General features: G+C 38.6%; 2 protein-coding genes across 10 annotated transcripts; one reads left to right on the forward strand and one right to left on the reverse strand.

Annotated features, from left to right (window-relative positions):
- The first annotated feature begins 616 nt into the window (after nt 1–616).
- On the forward strand, nt 617–11740 carry LOC107042347 (actin-binding LIM protein 2). 9 transcript variants are annotated; one of them, XM_015263351.1, is made up of 14 exons: nt 617–999; nt 2632–2792; nt 3925–4090; nt 4166–4415; nt 4713–5040; nt 5157–5231; nt 5792–5975; nt 6321–6884; nt 7025–7111; nt 8193–8293; nt 9025–9094; nt 9473–9555; nt 10114–10314; nt 10497–11740. In XM_015263351.1, the coding sequence occupies exons 1-14, from the start codon at nt 996–998 to the stop codon at nt 10608–10610; spliced, it is 2388 nt and encodes a 795-aa protein (XP_015118837.1). In that variant the 5' UTR covers nt 617–995; the 3' UTR covers nt 10611–11740. The 9 variants fall into 9 exon arrangements, with proteins under 9 accessions (XP_015118837.1, XP_015118839.1, XP_015118838.1 ...); XM_015263353.1 differs by having other exon boundaries at nt 9473–9513; XM_015263352.1 differs by lacking the exon at nt 8193–8293 and adding an exon at nt 8708–8805.
- A 118-nt stretch (nt 11741–11858) lies between these two features.
- Nucleotides 11859–20688, reverse strand: LOC107042321. Its single transcript, XM_029126422.1, has 11 exons — nt 20422–20688; nt 18631–19157; nt 17949–18254; nt 17657–17859; nt 17242–17504; nt 17068–17182; nt 16211–16470; nt 14328–14526; nt 13426–13870; nt 12593–12919; nt 11859–12432 (listed from the first exon to the last, which is right to left on the reverse strand). The coding sequence occupies exons 1-11, from the start codon at nt 20513–20515 to the stop codon at nt 11980–11982; spliced, it is 3192 nt and encodes a 1063-aa protein (XP_028982255.1). The 5' UTR covers nt 20516–20688; the 3' UTR covers nt 11859–11979.
- Between the last annotated feature and the right edge of the window lie 340 nt (nt 20689–21028).

Here is a 21028-nt window from a genome sequence, read left to right on the forward strand (position 1 = left end):
AGACAATGCAATGGCCAACCGTCTGTTCTGTCATATTTTCGCGGAAAAACATGGCTGAAAATCATGTATGCGCACGCGCGTTGCCGTGATGCTCGCGACACTCGTGAAAGCATAATTATACAGCATTCGTCGGTAAAACAAATATTTCGGTTCTTACCTGACGATTATATCGCGTTCTAGCTGGTCGATATCCCTTACTATAGAAGTGTAAATGAATATTTTCGATAAAATGACATCATAGTCGAAAATCGAATTTTTTAGCCTTTCGAAATGATTTTGCAACGGTTCAGGCGGTTCCGATCAACATGTGATGACACCCCCTCCGAACTATACGCCATATAAAAAGTATTTAATTATAAATAAACTATTACTTCCTAAACTATGAAATTCCATTCCTAAATTATCCCAAGTTATTCCCAAAGTATTGAATTGGTTTCATCCGAAAATGGATTATTCATCCGCTAGTGGTGTGTCCGTGGAACACGGAGATTCTGGGAAGCTCTGACCAAACTAGCTTACCTCAGGCCGGTCTCATCTCCGTCGGGAAAGCCGAGTGGAGAAAATTACGGGAGAGGAATCCACCGGGGGTTCAGGCGAGTTTAGGAAAGAACGGGACGGGATTTCTCGTGGAGAGACGACTGGCGCTTCGTGGGACGGGTTCGTGGCAGTAGTGCCGAAGTGCTAGTTGGTGCTAGTGTTTTACAACACAATCGTTCCCCTTTTTTTTACAACTGTGCGCTGAAAATTATTCCAACGCGGGGCACAAGGTGTCCCAGTGGCCAAAGCGACCGCACCGTGCAGTGTGAAAAGAGATTTACTCGTCGTGAGGGACGAGCCAGCTGAAACAATCGGGAATAATAAAAGTGTTTGAGGGAGTTTCACTCGGCGTTTTCACCGTTGCTACACTCTGTTCCCACATTACCGCGAATCCATCGCTTTTTGCGGCCCCTCAGTGTCACTAAAGTGTCTCGTGTCTCAACAATAATCCAACAACAATGGGTAAGTCGATGGTTTTTCACGCCGGCCTCAAACCCAATTTTCACCCCTAATTTTCGGGTCGTCGGTAATTAGTTGATTGACTAATCAACTTTCAATCCCATCAACGGCGATTTTTCCAATCACATCGAACGTTTATCCCCCTCGTCACGAAGCCCATGTTTGCCCGAGATACGCCCTAACATCCTCCACCTCTTGTTCTCAAAGCCCCCACGTTATTTCCGAAATTAAATTTTCCAACATTTTCCCCACCCCCATGGATTTTGTGACCCGACCCCTCTCTAAAATTAGTTTGACATTTTCTCCGGGACGATAATACCCGTTTCCGTGTGCTTCCTTTCGGTTTTCATTTTTTTTTCTCTTCCCATTCTTTTTGTTTTCCTCTTATTCTCATCTCTCTTTCTCTTTTTGACTATTCCTCTGTTCTCACTGACTGCTGGCGGTCTGTTAACTATAGCCTGCCACACCTTACGAGAAATCAAGTCTCTGAATATGATTGCTGATGAGAGGAAGGATTTTTCATTAATTCCATGCAGCAATCAGGGATTTTCAGACGAGGGGAATTGCAACGCGTGTCCTTTTCTCATATCGATTTATCCGTATCGCTATAACGAATGGAGAACGGTTCACTGGAATCGTGCACCCATTGACACAATTTTATTTTCTTCATTTTTCTCCACTTCATTAGCCGGTGGATTCTTTACTCAGCGACTGCGGCGGGGGGCGGGGGGTATTTGGTTTAAAGACTGCCAGCAGTGTCTGGAGTTACGTAATTTCATCGGTAATCATGGACACTCGTCATGCACTATCGAAAATGTTTGTTTATTTAACTGTCCCGCTGAAAGACGAGTTGTTGAATTGCAACTCTCTTTATCACGTTTATAAATACATTTTAATCGACTACTCGAAGCAGAGAAACACTTCAGAAATAGCGGGACAACGTCACCCTGTTTTTTTTCTAATTCACTCTTTATTTTGTCTTATTTGGTTTTTATTGGACATGACGTCATGCCCATGCCCATTGGCTCATCAGTGATAATGGTGGGATTATCAAGGTTTATACATTGACGACTGGCCATTAAATTCGTGATTTCAGGCCGGTAAATAACGGGGACGCATTCGGAGAAGTTCTCAGAAGGAAGTTCACTTTGTATTCAGTAATTTTTTGGTGAATGTTCGTTTGGTAAATTCCCTGGGTGAAGTGGGTAATTAAAATTCGGCTTATCTTATCTCTAACGGTCGCTTGAGCACCGCGAAATTCTTGTTATCCAACAGGCATGGCTCTTGTACCGATAATTTGTCGATGGACTCCAGCGCATGCTACGGGCTCCATTTAAACCTATCGAATTGAATTAGCGGGCAATTGCTAAGTCATTGGGCAATGAGAATATCTGGAACATGGAAAATAGGAATAATTGTGAATGAAATGGCCCCGGGGGTTACAGTGCGACAGACTGGTTAGAGGGTTTGACATTTGACCCCACTTTGTGACATCCTATTTAGTCCACTTATGAATGACATTACCGCATACGTTATCAGCTGCGAGGAGATGTGGAATTGAATAGTCAGAGATCATTTTACAAGTGTTAATTTCGTACTAAATGGGATGTATTGTGTTGTTTTTTTCGCTTGCAGGGAGAACGTTCTGTCAGTCGTGCAAGAAAAAATGCAGTGGAGAAGTTTTGAGAGTGCAGGACAAGTACTTTCACATTGGATGCTTCAAGTGTGCACAGTGCAATAATAGCCTCGCACAGGGTGGATTTTTCGCGAAGGAGGGGTCGTACTACTGCACCAAGGTATGGATGTTGGGAAATGATTTAATTAAGGATATCCAAGTGAAATGACTCTCTACTTTTGTTGTCGAACATCAGAGCTCTCATTTGAGCTCTCTTTATTGTTGAAACTTTGCAGGACTGAATTTGAATCCTGATGTTGAACCGTTGGAAAATATTTTAGAAATCTGAAAAATGATCTGATTGATGAAATACTTTTGAGAAATGAATAAATAATTTTTTTAAATCATTTTTGCGGAATCGTAATAAATTTAAAAATTCATGCGACGCTGAAAATTCATGATTTTTCTCACGCAGTTTAATTGGCTAATTTAATGATTGAAAATCGTTCAATCTATAGTGCTGTCTGTATCAAACTGTGAAAAATACTTGGATGTCCTTAACTCAGTTTTTTTCAAAAAAAAAATACGTGCAAATAAAAATGAATCATCACTAAAAATGAGCTCCGAACAAACTTCAAAGGATGTGATAAGAGAAAATTCACTGAGCTGATTTTTTAAATTATATTTCCATGCGCTATTGGAAATATATAGATAGGCTTTTCGAGTGTAATGAGATATCAAGGGACATTATGCTTGAAATGTGTGGAATTTGGAGTCACGTTAATGACCTTTTAATGCTGGTGATTTTATCATCGGTCTGAGTTTCTATGGATCCACCTCTTCAATCTTATTTACAATGAAATTATTAAACTTCAATAAGGAAATCAATTGGACTTTCTTTGCTGATGAATATCTCGAGATGAATTGCCGATTACTTGGAGATCTTTGCTCTTCACGAATAATAAATTATAATTAGAGCTGGGCGAACGACTGTTGTAAATAATTCATCGAACTTTGTCGATTTTTTTCTTTTTTTCTTTCACTTTATTATTCGGAATAATTTATATTTCGATATTTATGTTAAAATATTAATTATTATTATAAATATTAGTATATTCTAATAATTATTTATTTATTTCAATATTTATATTGAATATAAATTATTCAATACTTAGAATGAAATATCAAGCATCTTCATATTTCATTCCAATTTCAAAAGAATAAATGAATACAATTCGATGGATCAAAATAGTATTCAGATTTAATTGTCATGAAACAGTGGCCAATTTTGATTACAAACAATTGATCAAAAGGATTACCGCGAACGCTGGGGAACGAGATGCGCTGGTTGTGGCGAGTACGTCGAGGGTGATGTAGTGACAGCCGGAGAAAAACACGCATTTCACCCCAATTGTTTTCACTGCCAGAGATGTAGACAGCCACTGTTGGGTCAAGGAACGAAAGTGACACTTGTTCAAGGTATACGATCGTTGACTCCACTCTCATATCTAAACCGGTCTGATTTCACACTTTTCCACGTTTTTGCCTGTTCAGGTCAAGCTCTGTGCCATCGTTGCGTGGGGATACCAGTGCGCGAGGCATCAACTCCACTGGGAAGTAAATCCCAGGATGGAGGGATCAAGAGCACTGGCAGGGGGAGCAGTAATGATGCTGGTGCTTGTGCTGGATGTGGTGAGAAACTTCAGGAGGGACAGGCACTTGTCGCTTTGGACAGGCAGTGGCACGTTTGGTGCTTCAAGTGTCACAGCTGTGACAGTGTTCTTCATGGTGAATACATGGGAAAGTAAGTTCTTTTTAGGAAGAATGGGCACTACGTACAAACAATAAAATTTGGAAGAATCAGGTTCCATTCTCAAGCTTGAAAAAAAACAACTTGAGAAACATTTCAAATAAAATAATATTAAAATAATTGGAATTAAAGAAATCCTATTTATAATAATTCAGCGGATTTCTCCAAATTTTCTTCATTTTTTTATTCGAAAATTTTTTTTCACGAGAGAAAATTAGAAGCTAAAAAACATTTCACAGCAAATTAATGATTAATTTTTACAATCAACTCATCGAGTTCTTATCATTGCAGAGATGGTGTTCCATACTGTGAGAAAGATTACCAGAAGCAATTTGGTGTTAAATGTGCATACTGCAGTCGTTACATAAGTGGAAAGGTCCTTCAAGCCGGTGAAAATCATCATTTCCATCCAACGTGTGCCCGCTGCACCAAGTGCGGTGATCCCTTCGGCGATGGAGAGGAGATGTATCTCCAGGGGGCAGCTATCTGGCATCCACGATGTGGCCCAGGCCCAACTGGGCCCAATGGCATCGTCAATGGACACGGTGCAACAGATATACACACCCCACAGCACAGAGAACAGTCTGAACGCATCTCCAGCAGTGCATCGGAGATGCAGGTGATACTTTGAGATTTATTCGCACCCTTTGAATCCTCAATCAGTTATGATTTTTATTTAATTCATCCTGTATCACTTTTTTTTGTTTTATCGTTTTATGCACGATTTTCCCGTAGTATTCATTGAGATCACGCACACCCAGTTTGAATGGATCGTTGTTGTGCAGCCCTTATAGCAGCCTCAGTCGCAAGGTATCCTGTTTATTTTAATCTTATTGTTTTATACTTCTCATTTGTATTTTATTTTTTCCCTTTTCGAATATTCATAATGCATCGGTGGAAGATGTACAATGCACTGATATGTAAATAATCACCTTGAAATTATGGTAAATAATTAGTTCAATGGAAATGGAATGCATTTTGCGGTCATAATTGCAATAAACTCATTGAATTGTGAGGGCAAATGAAAGAAATGTTCAGAGAGAATATTTCTTAATTAAATATCAACTTGATTGAGTTCTTGACATAAATATTCGACTGTTTTAACGTCAACATACGCAAGAAAAAAAATTCTTACAATTCAGTTAGTTTATCGGAGTGGAAATTTCAGAATGTTTTTTTCAGTTGCATTCAAATGATATTCCAACTTTATTTGGGCAAATGAAATAACAGTTGTGTGTAATGCTGTGAAATCAATCATTTTATCAAAATGAAGTCAATGTTGACGATGAGAGTTGCAAGAGAATATTATGCACGATTTATTGAGAATAAATTATTTATTTTATTATTTTTTTATTTATTTATGCAAACAGTACTACCCAGCACGTACCGGCTCACCAGGACTCATCCTCCGAGAATACGGCCGAGGTGGAGAGGACATCTCTCGCATCTGCACTTACTCATACTTAACAGAGACACCGAGTCAAGGTTACCTGAGACGTCCGATCCAGCCATACGATAAGCCACCAACGAGCCCCCACTTTCATCGCCCAAGCTGTAATTAGATTTATCAACCTCAATTGACATAAAGAGAAAAATTTTTGTTTGAGAACATTCCAGCACGTACGAAAAAAATTAAGACATTCGATTTTTCTATACAACTTATTCTATTGAGATATTTGTTTGCGAAATTCCTCGGCTCAAATAGAAAAAACATGGAAAATTCATCTCAATTCTTACAGGAAATTTCTCAATGGAAAGAGTTGTAGAGAAAAATTAAATTTCGCAAGGTTTTTCTATAAAATTTTTTTCGTGCGTTGAATTTATGTGGAACACAATTCCTACTTTAACATGCAGATTGTTCTACAGTTTGTTTCAAATGGAATTTCTAATTATTTATAGCCTCGAGGTCGATAAGAAGCAGTGGAGGCAGAAGCAGTCGCTCGGGTATGCGAGCCTTGGTGGATGCACTCAGTGAGACGAGACCAAAATCACCAGCAGCTGGCAGTCAAGTAGACAATGACGAGCCCATTGAATTGGCCCACTATCCTGACGCGATGAAACGTCCACCTGGGGCGAAGCCTCCGATAGAGCGTGACGACTTCCCAGCCCCACCTTATCCTTACACAGACCCTGAGAGACGTCGAAGATGGTCGGACACTTACAAAGGCGTGTCTGATGATGAGGACGAAGACCTCACAGCCACTGAGACCAACGACAAGGACATACTCGATGGGGTCCAAAAGAATTACATCAAGGAGGCTGAGCAGAAGCTCAAGAAAGAGCAGGATGAATTGAGTAAAATTGATACGGGCATTGCCAAGGTCTTTCTTCATGACATCGAGAAGAACAGGGAGAACCTGAGACACAGGGCAGCCAATGTCGATCCCAGAAATGCCTCCAGGACACCTTCGGCTGCTAGGGAACCCACGTATCGACTGAGATACGAGAGTCCAGTTGGCGCTTGTAAGAATTTTCATTTTTTCATTTAATTCTTCGTTATTTGCACAAGTTTCTCAATTTGGTTTCATAATTAATAATCTTATGAATCCGCAAAAAAACAGTTTTTAAAAAATTGATAATGTTTTCCATCTCAATTATTACAGCACCATCAAGAAATATTGATCACGCTCGACCCTGGGAGGACGAGGACGGCGTAAGTTACAAATCCAGCACTGGCCCCAGTTACAACGGTAATAATCCCCCAAGTATCTCCAAAGAAATAATAAAAATGATAATACATTTTTTTTTTTCATTGACTAAAAAGTCCGTCATCTCATACATGTCCACACGTTCGCACATTACACTAACATAAATCTCCACTCTCGATTGCGCTTACTCACCGAAATTCCGAAGAAGCGTAGAGATGTAGAGAGACAAATCAAATGAATGGTTTGAATTTCATTTGATTTAACTGAGAGGGAAGATCGTGGCGGAAATAAGAGTTGAGTAAATGAGCATTCTGGGTCACTGCATGCTGTGGGCTATGGTTCGGGGGGTTCAAGTCATTATCGAGGAGGATGATGCTCGTTGGCCTCTGTCGCATGCTGTAAGTCATTGAAACAAACTTTTAAAGCCCACGAAGAGTCACTAATTTGGCTGAATATCACTGCACTCTTGCGTTTTATTTCAATTTCTTCATCCTCGCATGATAAAATATTGAGTTAAGGACAGGGTGTATTATCTTTCAAACATTATCGTGGGTTTTCTATTTAGATAATCTAAAATGTTCTCTAATTGCCATACAGCTTTGTGTAATGATATAAAATAGTCAGTTTTTAATGAATATCTCGGAATCTTAGGCAGATAGCACAATTTTCGTTGAAACCTTTTTCGTAGCTCTCAATTCGCTCCACGAAAAATGTCTTTACGAAAACTTCGCCATCTCTCTTAGTTTCCAAGATATTCCTCGAAAACTCAGTTATGAACCAAGTCGACTTGAATGGTTGGGACATATTTTAGATTATAAAGATGGAAAAACAATCGAGACAGTCGAAGATAATCCACTCGGGCCTTAATTTTCGACACAGACTCAAACCTTTTGCGCACAAAAAAAGATAGGGGTAAAAAAAGCGGCATTTACCCTCGTCCTTTTTTCTCATGCGTCTCGAGAATTTCAATCAACTCATGAACTGCATTTCAATCATCTCCTGTCTGTCTTCATCTTCATCATTATCACTGAGAATTTTATTTTGGTTTGATTTAAAAAAAATCTGTCTGTGTTTTGTGTTTGTGTACGTGTGTTGTGTCGATACTTGGGGATGCATCGTCAAGCCGGGAGATCATCGACTCGTTCCCCAGCACCCAGAAACTATCCACCTATCGGTAATCAACGCGCCTTCACACTTCCAAACGCTGCTAGGCACTATCAATCGGTGAGTTGGTTGTTTTTAGTCGCCTCCACGAACACAAACACGCTTTTTTCTATCAATTTATCATTTATCCAAGATCTTGGGGAAAATATCAGTATTTTCCTCACTTTTCCAAGACTTGGGACAGTATTTTGTAAAAAAAAATGTGACCTGAATTTTTTGAGGAAGTGAAACTAGGCCTTCGATCATTCTTTCAATTAATAGCTTTAACCGCTTATTTAACGTTTATCATTTGATTTTCCTTGGAATTCCGTTTCTTCCCTCAACAATTAACCAGTGAATATGAGAAATTGTGCTGCGAACGTTGGGCATTCGTATAGATACGTGGATTTTTGTTCGTTGAAAAAAAAGGAACGTTTATAAAGTATCAAGAGATAATTTTTTGTTAATTATCACGATTAATCATTTGAAATTCAGTTGTGAGCTCACTTCGGCACATCCCAAAGCCGGGATACGGTCTGGCCCCGCGAAGTCACACCTTCTCGTCCACCGGCGGTTCAGTATCTGCGCTTCCTGTAAGTTAAACAATCGCCGGCGCGTTTTCTCCTCATTCTCCTAATTCTCTCTATTCAGTTACTAAAACTAAAATTGCATAATGCGAACAGGTATTGAAGAGACATTGACATCATCGTGTGATATTGACATTCTAGTGATTATTCAATTCTCGATGTTTTACGTTCACCGAAAAAGTCCAAACAAATGGCTCTATTTTTTCATGATTTTGTTTTTATCAGGGTGATTATTCATTCAGTGGAATGGGCGACAAAACGCACAGCACCGATTTTTCCTCCGGCAAGTCAGATAGTAAGTACGAAAAGATGACGAGGAATCATCATGACTCCCTCGATAAAACGAAATTCATGTTACTTTAGACATTATTTTATTTGCTTTGCTGTAGATCAATGCTTCGTACAAATGTCCCAAGACATCTCGATTGATTTAGTATTTCCATTCGAAATATTGATGGGTTGTTGCATGAATTTTTTAAAATCAAATTGATGAAGCGTCTGCATTCTGACTTTGCATTACACTGCTAGAAGAAAGTGAAATATTTGAAATTTTTTGGAAAATGTGTACGATTGAAAAAAAATCATGCAAAAGCCCAATTGAAAAATCACCTCACGCAATTGATGAACGAATAATGGTTGAATTTTCTTTCTCACGTATTTGAATCGTCTCTAGTATCGACAGGCAGCATCACAGACGTGGATCGCCGAGCCCTGGTATGTACAGCAGCCCCGTACTTCTCACGAAGAATAAGCATGGTTTGTAGAGTCTTGTGTCTTGTCTTCAGTGTAGGGGAGGGTGGGGCAAAATGGACACTTGGCATTTTTTCCTAAATGTCCAATGAAAAATTATTTTATGGATGAAATTGGTAAAATTTCATCGTTCTATCCAACTCTTTTAATTAAGACATTTTCTGTCATAAAATTTCTAAAGAAAATATCCCAATGGAATAAGTTGTGTAGAATTATCGAATTATAAGTGACTCAAAAAAAAAAATTATCCCACTCCATTAACAATTCAATTTGTGATTAATATCCCAAAAAAGTCAAAAGTGTTAATTTTACCCCACTTGCCGCGACTCAATTGCCCCGAACATGCACGCTTATCATTATTCATGAGGGAAATACCGATAATTGAAATTGTTGAGAGTTGTGGCATGTGCTGCATGCCCGTGTAGACCATCCACATGAAATGAGAACGAAATAAGAAGAGAGTAGAGAAAAAGTTGGGTGATTTGTCGTGCATGGGCAAATGGGATTCATACAGATGGCTGTTATGATGAAAAAATAATTCATAATAATTTCTTTTCTATTCAGAATGATGGTGGTATCATGCCATCATCAACGACGTACACCGGTGGTCTTGGTACCGCTGGTACTGGCCACGGACATCACATCAGACGCTCACTGCCGGACATGGGAGCTGCCCCAACTGAACCACCAAAGCTTTATCCTTATCACCTGCTTATTATCACAAATTACAGATTGCCTGCTGACGTCGATCGTTGCAATCTAGAGGTAAAGTGCAATCATTTTATTTTTCATTTTATTTAAAAGTTGTATGAAAAAATATAAAATTCTATTGATTTTTTCTCTAAATTTTTTTTCGTGCAATTGAAGGGTCAAATCTTTGGAGAAATGAAAAAATCACTCATGCAAAAAAATTTGATAATTATAAAAACAACATTTTTCAATTTCAGCGACACTTATCGGACGCTGAGTTCGAAGCAGTCCTTCAGTTCAGTCGAGCCGAATTTTACAGACTGCCGCAGTGGCGCCGTAATGAGATTAAACGTCGCGCCCGATTGTTTTAAACTCGGTATTAGAATTTCAATTTTTATCAACAATGTGCACGAGTGCACAATTCTCCTCTGCTGCATAAGAAAAACGAATATATTATATGATATTGAGAGGCATAAAGTTTTATCGAGAGGTAAAAAAAGGATTTGATTGGGGTTTTTGAATCGCCATGTCGAATAGACGATGTTATTAATGTCGGATTCACATTTTGTAACGCTTTTTCTTTCCGTCATTTTATTGAGAAGCCCAACCTTTTAGAGTTTAAAGTTGTTCATGAGTCATTACGAGAACAAAACAACTTCGCTTCGTTTAGATGGAAATGATTGACGAACGAGTGCACTATAATTAATATAATTGAGAAGAAAGATACATGTCGTTCGTCCATCATTTTTTTTTACATAATAAACAAGAATACATATAATCCCTGCGGACGTAGATTCGTGTATGTATTTATCAGATAAGTTTTTCAATAATTCTTTATATTTGTTTGCTCCGCTGTCTTTAATTTATCACATTTTTAACAAGTTTTATCACTCTGAGAAAAGCAGAAACTTTGGCAACTAAAATACATAAACTGCCAGATTGATATTCCAAGTGAATGGAAGTGCATAATTCGATAGGTAAGAGAGGATTTTGCGAGGATGAAGTTATTAAGATAGCTGAACGAACGTAAATGGTATTTTAACGCTATTTGTTCGAGTGTCGTGAAGACGATACTCCCACAAATATTTCAATATTTGCATTTTACCCAGAAGTCATGTGCCTATATGGATGAATGTCAGTGACATTCGCATAACACAGACAATGTTTTTTTTCTTCATTCGCAGACAAAAATTTTAAAAAGTTAAGGAGCATTGGAAATTATCGCATATCGTTAAGATAAAAAGAAAACTTATTCGTGCAATGTATATTTTTGTTGTGAAGCAAAATCAAGAGAAACATAACGCTGAAAAAATGGTGAAGTTGTTGTGAGAAAGATGAGAAAAACGAAACAATCATACAATTGGTACACTTCATTTTTGCGAAAAGTTAAAGAAAAAAAACTGTTTTACATTTGCCGTGTTGTACGAAGCACACACTGCTTCCGCTAGTCCACTAGCATAAATGAAAAAAAAAGTTGAATAAATACGCAAACTATGAGTAATTAAGTCTTATCATTCCAAAATCTCATTCTTTACGTTCACGATCGAATTTTAATTGCTTCCACTTCCTCTTGCCTCCACATTCCACGTTAAATGGTAGTAAAACAGGAAAACAACAGGTGGCAACAATTTGTACATATTTATTTACAAATCTGACTGATTAGAGTGAAAGGGGGAACGACTAGACAATTGGATCATTCAAAATAATGGACAATTTGTAATCAGTGGCACTGTTATCTCATCAAGGCGATTTTTTTTCCCTCTGCGGGTCACTGCCATTTGAGTAATGAGGCGGAGGACTGGATCCACCTCCAAGCTCCTCCTGAATCTGCTGCAGTGTCTTGCCCTTTGTCTCGGGCAGAATAAATATCGTAAATAATACACTTAAAACACAGAATACCGCGAACAACCAGAATGCTGTGTGCATGCCGAAGGCAGCCTCAATATTGCTGAAGAATTTTGTTATTAAAAATGCTAGTGTCCAGCAGACGAATACTGTGATGCCAGAGGCTTTGGCCTTGACATCGGAGGCGAACATTTCGCCCATCACTGCCCAGGGGAGAGGACCCCAACCGACGCAGTAGGTCGCGATGAAGATCATCAGAGATGTTACTGGCAGCCAGCCGAGGGAACTTATGTCCTCGTTATTTTCCTCAGCTTGTTTTTTAAGGTAGAAGAACAATCCTAATGCAATCTGCGGGAAATAAAATTTATTACTGATTTTCATCGACTAATTGAACTGAAATTTACAATTTCCACTGACTTTTCCTTAAAGTTTTGAATTTTCGGAGAAAAAAATCATCGAAATTTGCGCAGAACCATAACATGAAACCAATTTTCAACGAAATACTCACTAAGCTGACAATTTCTCCGATTCCCGAGAAAACGAGCAGAATTTTTCTTCCCAAACGATCAACGACGAGGGGTGTAACGCAAGAGGCTCCTATCTGCACGATTCCAACGATAATAGTCGATACAGATGGAGAGAGACCGCTGTCGGGATCGTCTGCGGGTTTAGTGGCATCGAAGATTGTTTGTGAATAAAACAGGACAACGTTGATACCCGTCATTTGCTGAAATGTCACCAATGCACTCGTGTAGATAAGCGCTCTGAAATTGCTCTTCACACGATAAAGATCCATGATTGATGTTTCGTTCTTGAATGCTTCCTCGACGGACGCCTGATAAGGATTCAGTAAAAATTTATTAATGCAGAATTGTTATTCAAATGATTCGTTAAATTTTTATATCCCGGGCCTATAATTCTGATATCATCTAATTATTGTTAATAATTAGATCATTTCTAGACCTCATGTAGAGGCCATGACGGTGAATGAATAGAATTTAGAATTCCTCCAAAGAAAAACCTGGTGAATTCAGTAGAAAATTTTATTCGATATCCATCGAACTTTCTACTAGTTTTCGTCCAATTTTATTGAAAAATTACCTATGCGCTTTTTCAAGTGTAAATGTTCGATGGAAAATGTATAGAAATTTGTGTCATGAGAAAAAATAATGTTCGTCGCATGGCCAAAAAATATTATGTCGTGCGTGTCTCTCATATGAATTTAGACCTTACAAACATTTGAGGTGAGCGAATAATAGTCCTGAGATGATACAGAAATAGGAATTCGTTGAATTCTGGTCACATCGTGAGGGGGTGGTAATCGGGGTGAAGGATACATGCCTTAATTTCTTCGGCCTCGGCTTGTACGCCTTCGACACTCTTGCCACGGAGTTTCGCGAGGGTAGTGATGACCTCGGAATGCTTCCCTTTGGCTGATAGAAAGTAGGGGGACTCGGGCATGAAGAAGAATACGATGAAGAACATGGCGGGGAGGATCATGCAGGTGATCCAGAAGACTGTGTACGTCACGTAGGGACCGATGCAGTACGCCCACAGGAGTCCAACTGTTATGAACAGTTGGAGGAATGATCCGAGAATTCCTCGGATTGATGGCTCCGCTATCTCACCTGCGTACATCGGCACCACCGTGAAGGCGAAGGCTATTGCCAGGCCACCGATAAAACGTGCGCCGTATAACATTCCGACGTTCGTTGCCGTTGCAATTAGTACCCAGCTTACGCCGAAAGGTACTATTGTTGTCAGCAGTGTTTGTTTCCTTCCGATTCTGGAATGGGAGGGATTGTGGCTGGTAATTACGCACGAAAAAATTTCGTAGAAGAACATTGCGGATTTCTGGTGGATTTCTATTCAACTCCTATCGAACAGTCATTAGTTTTTGGCCGATTCACTACGTATTTTTTATCGAAAATGTCCAATGGAAAATACCATTTTTCATATTGGGACTTTTTCTACAGACCGTTAAAAATTTTTTGATGCAAATTCCACTTCGTTTTGTGGTGATTAATATCACATTTTAGTTACATTGTAATTTCAAGGCATTTCATATTTGAAAATTGGAAATTTTGAGGAAAAATCGATGGAAGCTGAATTTCAGTTCAATTATTCAATGGAAATTGATAGAACTCAGAAAAATGGGCCATCTTTATCTCGATTTAGATTAATATAACGTAACGAGTCGAATTATCTCCTCTTGTTGCTTATGAAATTATGATGAGAATTACGTTTCGGCGAGATAACCCGCGACAAAACTTCCAACTAAAGCGCCCACAGGTGTTAATGATCCAATCCATGATCCTTCCTCGTCAGTGATTTTTTCGTCGAGGGGACTGAGGTCAGGATCCGTTACATTGGCCTTCAGATTCCCCAAGACTGGACTCGTCCACCCCAGGACAGCACCACCCGCGATGATACATAAATTGGCTACAATTTCAAATTTGATTGATATATTATCAGTGGCATTATCAGTACAGGAAGCACATCAGATTCTATGGAAAGATTTGTTTGCCTTCTGTTGTTTCGAAAAATTCGTTTCGATTTATTGTAGAAATACCGAGCAGTCTTATCGGTTTTATCGATCATTTATCATCGATTAACTCATTTTTACACGAATTCTTGCCCACCGAGGTGTCCACATGGAAAAAATATAGATCTTATTGTGAATTTTCTCGCATATTTTTCACTTTTATATATGCGAAATTATATGACCTACAGGAGGGAAATTGATGCGGTAGGCGTTTGCTATTTGATAGCGATAGTCTTTTCAAATGAATGAATGTTAGCTTCCATGCATGTTCAACTCATAATTTACATCCGACGAATTTCATACAGTGGATACACGAATGAATCTCAATGCGCTGTAACGATTGACTTCCGGAATTATACCGCGCGTAAAAAAGATTTCAATTGGCATTTCGGAATGTCTCTAGTATAGTGAACGAATTCAAGGATTTCAGGAGTAATATTTCTTCCGAATATTGCATTAAAGTGAATGGATCATTCGATGCATTATTTCGACATGAAATTGTTTTCTCAATTATTTTTTTATCGACAATTATTTTACACTTTAAAAGGAGTTTTCTGAGGGCTTCATTTATTTCCCGTTACCATTCATTATTGTTTACAATTTAGTTAATTATTTTAGACATTTCACATTTAATCATATGTGCCTAATATCATCTGGAAAAATACTACCGGTTAATAGTGTTTTTAAGGCCCTGCGTGATATACAATCTGATAAAAATTGTGATATATTTTAGATTATGAAGTAGGAAAAACAATGGAGATAAGGTTCGAATGTTTATCCATCTGGGCCTTAAAGTCATATTTGTATTTCGAAATACCTCTGGTATAGTGAACGAATTCAGGCATTTCTAGAGTAATATGTCTTCCAAATATTGAATTAAGTCAATTGAATGGATCTTTCAATACCTTATTTCACCTCGAAGTTATTTCTTCATTGTTTTATCATTGATAATTATTTAAACAATTAAAAACAATTATCTAAATGCCCATTTATTTCGCGTGCTACCATTCATTATTGTTTACAATTTTGTTAATTATTTCAAATATTTCACATCTAATAATATGTTCCACGGTAAAAAAGTTGATACTTGTATTTTTTTCGTAATTCCTCAGTAATTTAAAATTTTTTTGAATAATTTTCTGTTAAATTGGACCCAAATAACCGCAATTAGTTTTATTTCTCCATTATCTTCTTGAAAAATACTACCGCATAATATTCTTTTCGAAACGATATTGGTATTTCGAAATGCCTCTGGTATAGCGAACGAATTCACGGATTTCTGGAGTTATATTATTTCCTTTTAAAAGTATTTTCTCAATGATTTTTTTTTTGACAGGAGTTATCTGAATGCTTCATTTATTTCGCGTGCTACCACTCATTATTGTTTAGAATTTAGTTAATTATTTCAAACATTTCACATTTAAAAAAGTTGATACTTTTTTTTTATTCTCCAGCAATTTATGAACGTATCGAATAACTCTCTGCGAAATTGAATGCCAATGCCAGCAATTAGCTCAATTTTTCCACTATCTTATCGAAAAATACCAGCGGATAATATTACTGTTAAATTATGAGACTCACCAGCGACAGCAGCCACAAATTGGTAGAACTTGGATCCAGTTTCCTCGACCATTCTCTTGGGCACTTGGGAAACTGGAGTGAAAATAACACGATCCTCAATCTCCTGGATCTCTTCCTCGTTATGATCTAGAGTAGAATCCGTTGATGTTGGCACTGGTCTCGTGGATACTGGTGTGTATGCATAGTCTTTATATTGTCCCCCCTTTCCTGCCGAGGATTCCTCATTGGTGCTCATAGTGGGGGCAGCTAAATAGTGAATCCTTCACCCGGTGAATCACAATGTTTATTTGTTCTCTCACCAACTATATTTTCTCTGTCACTGACTTTTTTCTCAATGGAAACAGCTCGCTGCCGTCCACGAACTTTACTGGGGACCGTCTAAAAGTCAAGTGACTCCACCTCATCTCCCTCACCGATTCTTGGATAAATTTCTAATTGTGTAACACAAATTGATAGTGAGTTGATCAACTGCCAACGATTGGCTCATTTTTTTATCTCGAAATAAAGAACTCAAGAAATATTTCATAAGGTGTCAATGGTCGTTTATTCATTCGGAGGATTTGTACATGGCACATTTATTCTGCAGTGAATGCATCATATTTGGGGATAGTGATGTCAACAGAGGACACCGATGATAGTGCAATGTGCATTTTCTCGAGAATGAAATGTCTATTATCATTTCGGGAGAATAAAGCAGAGTTTCAATGGGTCGTGATTACTTGGATACTAATACTTGTTTGTGTTATCAATTGATAGTTAATCGGTGGAAAATCAATCGTGAGAATCCGTCAGCCCTCTTGAGATACGCTATCAGTCTAATCTTCAAGGAATTGTACTGCATCGGGCGTCCTACTGACACTCTAGCTTCTATCATGATTTTGCTATTCTTTTTTTCGTCTATTTTTATGCGGTACTCTGGTAGAATAATTCCAATGACGAATGGGCAATTAAAAAAATTAGGGATATTAGGAACTAGAAAATTAAAAATAAGGAGTCTTAATGAAATAATCAAGGAGTTAAGCCTCAAACACCGTTAAGTTCGTTCTGGATTTCCTGCAGTGTTTTTCCTTTAGTCTCAGGGACGAACACGTACTCAAAGACTGAAGCACCAATCATGATACCAGCGAATATCCAGAAGGTCACTGCAGCACCTAGACTTTCCTTCATGGATGGGAATGTTTTAGTGACGAGAAACACTAGAAACCAGTTGAGCATAACAGCTAGGCCTGATGCCACTGCTTTCGTTTCTATCGTGAATAATTCGGGCATCAACATCCAGGCGATTGGTCCTAGTCTAGAATTGACAAAAAAAACTTATGAAAAACCATTTTTTGTCTAATTTTCAACATAGATATGAAACTGCAATCACCGATTTGATCTTAAATTCAATTGAATTATTCGAATGCAAAGATTTCCAACAGTTGGTTGGAAAAATGAACGACTTACCCCACGGAAAAGGCGACCATGAAGAATGTCAAAGAGGTGATAGGTAGCCAGCCTAAACTGGAAACCTCGTCGCCGCTGTCTTTGATTTTGAAATAAATACCAAGCGCTATCAAACTGAGTCCCATCAGGGTTGAGGACAGAATGAGAAGGGGTTTTCTGCCGGCTCGATCGACAATTATCGCTGCGACTCCAGACATCACAAACTAGCGCGAAATAAAACAATTAGAAAATTATGTGCATCAAATTAATTGATTTTTAATTCTTCTGTTGTGTTCTTCGATTGTTTACGCACTTGAACCAGCGCCACGACAATGGCGGCAAGGGTGGGACTCATGCTGCTACCAGCAGCCTCGAAAATAGTAACAGTGTAGAATATGACAGCGTTGATGCCAGATAATTGCTGGAACATCATTACACCGAAACAGGCGAGAACAGCACGACGAGATCCTCTCGTTCTGATTAAATCGAAGACTGAACTTTTTCGGGATGCACTTTCCTCAGCCTCTCGCTGCATTTCCGCTAGTTCTTCGCTCGGGTTGTACCGGTCCCCTCGGAGGATTTTTAGGGCTTTTGTGGCGTCTGATTTTCTTCCTTGTCCCTTTACAGAGCAAGTCGACAAAATTTTAGCAGCTTATCTACGCATTTTTTAAAATTGAAATGTTCAATAGAAAATCCTCTGTAGAATTGAGAATTTTTCAATGAAAGACGAAAAAACGAAGAAAATTCTAATGATTTTATCTGTAAAATAATTTCCATTCGGCATTTTCTATTCTAAAAAAATATAAATGCAATGGCATTTGCTATCGAATTCGCAAAGTTTTTTTCAAGGAATTTGATTAATTACCAAGAGAACCCCTCGACGAATTGCTTTTGAGACAAATGTATAATCAACAAAATGGGATTTCTTATCACTAATTATTCCATAGTTGAATCACCTATTTCGTTTTTATTAAAAATAATAAAATAGCACTCACAACAAGCCAGGCAGGTGACTCTGGCATGAACAAAAAGCTCCCGATGAAGATGACTTCGATCAATGCGCAGAGAATACCAAAGACGGTGTACGACGTGACGGCCCCCAAAATGAAGGATATGAGGATTCCTCCTCCGAGAAATAGTTGGAACATTGCTCCAAGTGTTCCCCTGGCCGACGGCGATGCTATCTCCGCGATGTACGAGGGCACCTGGACGCAGGCGGCGCCGACAGCAATGCCGACGACGAAGCGAGCCACGCAGAGGACCCAAACACTCCTGGCGAGGATGATCAACACCCAGGAGACGAGGAAGGGCCCGGCGAGGAGGAGGAGAGCCTTCTTGCGACCCAGTTTGTCAGCCAGGGCTCCAGCGGGAAGGGCACCGACGATTGCCCCTATCGCCAGGAGGGAACTCACCCACGAGCCTTCCTCGTCGGACACTGGGAGGAAGGACGCTTCGTTGAGCGTGGGGAGGATCGGCGACGTCCACGCGAGGGCTGTGCCCACTCCGACCGCCAAAAAACTCGCTGGACATTCATTTTTATTATTTAGGGGATCGTTGACACTTGAGGTTTTGCATGGAATTTTTTCATTGCTGAGACCACTTGGACAATTCAGACGTTCGTTTTTTATATTGTTGTGAATTGCTAATCAATTACATTAGATCGGGAGCGAAGCGGTAAAACGATTCAAGTCTATTTTGACTATTGGCCAATTTTTGATGAATATCTCGAAATCTAAGGGAGATAGTAAAATTTTTGTCAGGACCTCTTTTGTAGCCCGGAGTTCGATCTATAAAAAAGGTCATTATGAAAATTTCGTTATCTAACTTAGATTCGGAGATATTCCGGGTGTCCTTCTTCTTCTTTTCTTGAATCTCTCATTTTTTTAATGAATATGTAATTAATTAATTCCACGAGTCTTTCAATATTCATAATTGGGGATCAAGTTAATCAATTGAGCTCACAGTGGGTTCATTACAAAGAGGGGAAGGTACTCATTAAGAAAAAAAATACTTTATCAACAATTGCATGAGGTTTCAACATTTGAAAAAAATTGTCACGTGTCCACTGGGTCCCTGGCCCGCTACATACATGGAACTAAATTAAAATTTCACGGATGGTCGAGTAAATATTTCCAGGAGACATTAAATTCTAATTAATGAGATAAAAGTTGTGAAGTTTCCAGTTGAGATAAGACGGAAATTTAGTAGCTTATTCGAATTTTTTTATGAGTATAAATATTCAGCGTCAGATTGAGTGAATTGATTTGCCGGAATTTTCACGTATTGAAAATTTTCACTGCAATTGAAGAAATTGAACTTTGTCTTTTGCATTGAATTTTGAATTCTTAAAAATTTGTTTGAGTCTGCAGATGATCTTGGAGGGAAGTAAACCTGGCATCTCATCACTCAACATGAAAAAAGAGCTAAAAATAATAGGCACGTATTTTTTGTGACGTCACAATGCAGATATTCCTCAAATTGACTGCAACTTCTTGATTTTTACAACAAAAAAAAATACACATCTAATACTTTTTACGTGATATTCATATTCTTCATCATTTCATTCAACAAAAATATGTGAATTCAATTGTAACTAAACTGAAGAAACAACGAATGCTCAAGAATAAGCTTCACTCAAATGTTCATCGATGAATAAAAACTATTGATAATTAATAAAATGTTAATTCAACAGGAATTCCTGCTGTTTGCCTCATCATTTCATTCAACAAAAAAATGTCATGCAACAATCGAATTCGACTGAAACCCAAGAAATAACGAATGCTCACCTGAACATGCTGCCAGGTACTGCCACAATTTTGCACTCTCCTGTTTGGCCAAAGGAGACGTAGTGCGATCATTCATCATCCCCGCAGTCTCCATCTCAATATAAAAAATCCTCACACCTCTTCTTCGGAATGCAGTCGGTTGGAGAAAAAATCGAGCGAAATAGCGCCGAGTCGCGTCCAGCGCGACGACCCCCTACCAAATTTCCCTCCTCTAAAACCCCAAAGAAATCCAAAAGATCCGTCTGTCACGGATATCGAGTCAATACTATCACTCCACCACTATCATCGATCCAAGTTATCTTGGCCAGCGGAAAATCCAATGAAAAAATTGGACATTGATTTGTTCGTAGAGGAAATGCGGGATGTGCACACCATCGCAGCGGATTGATAAAGTCACCTTTCAAGTGCTTTCAAACATTCCATATTTTTTTCCATAGAAAAGTATATTTGGCCGGAGTGAGGGGTAATGAGGAATTCGTCGTCAGCTATCCAGCCCGGGGCACCTAGTTTTATCGATTGTATTTACTCGTAGAATCTTTGAAAAAATAGGGAATACTTGGAGGTGTACTCAAGTCTAGTTTATCATTGTGCATTCAACGTTTGCCTT

This window comes from Diachasma alloeum, unplaced genomic scaffold (assembly GCF_001412515.2).
Source record: "Diachasma alloeum isolate Michigan unplaced genomic scaffold, Dall2.0 Dall_scaffold_00443, whole genome shotgun sequence".
In the NCBI taxonomy this organism is placed as follows: Eukaryota; Metazoa; Arthropoda; class Insecta; order Hymenoptera; family Braconidae; genus Diachasma; species Diachasma alloeum.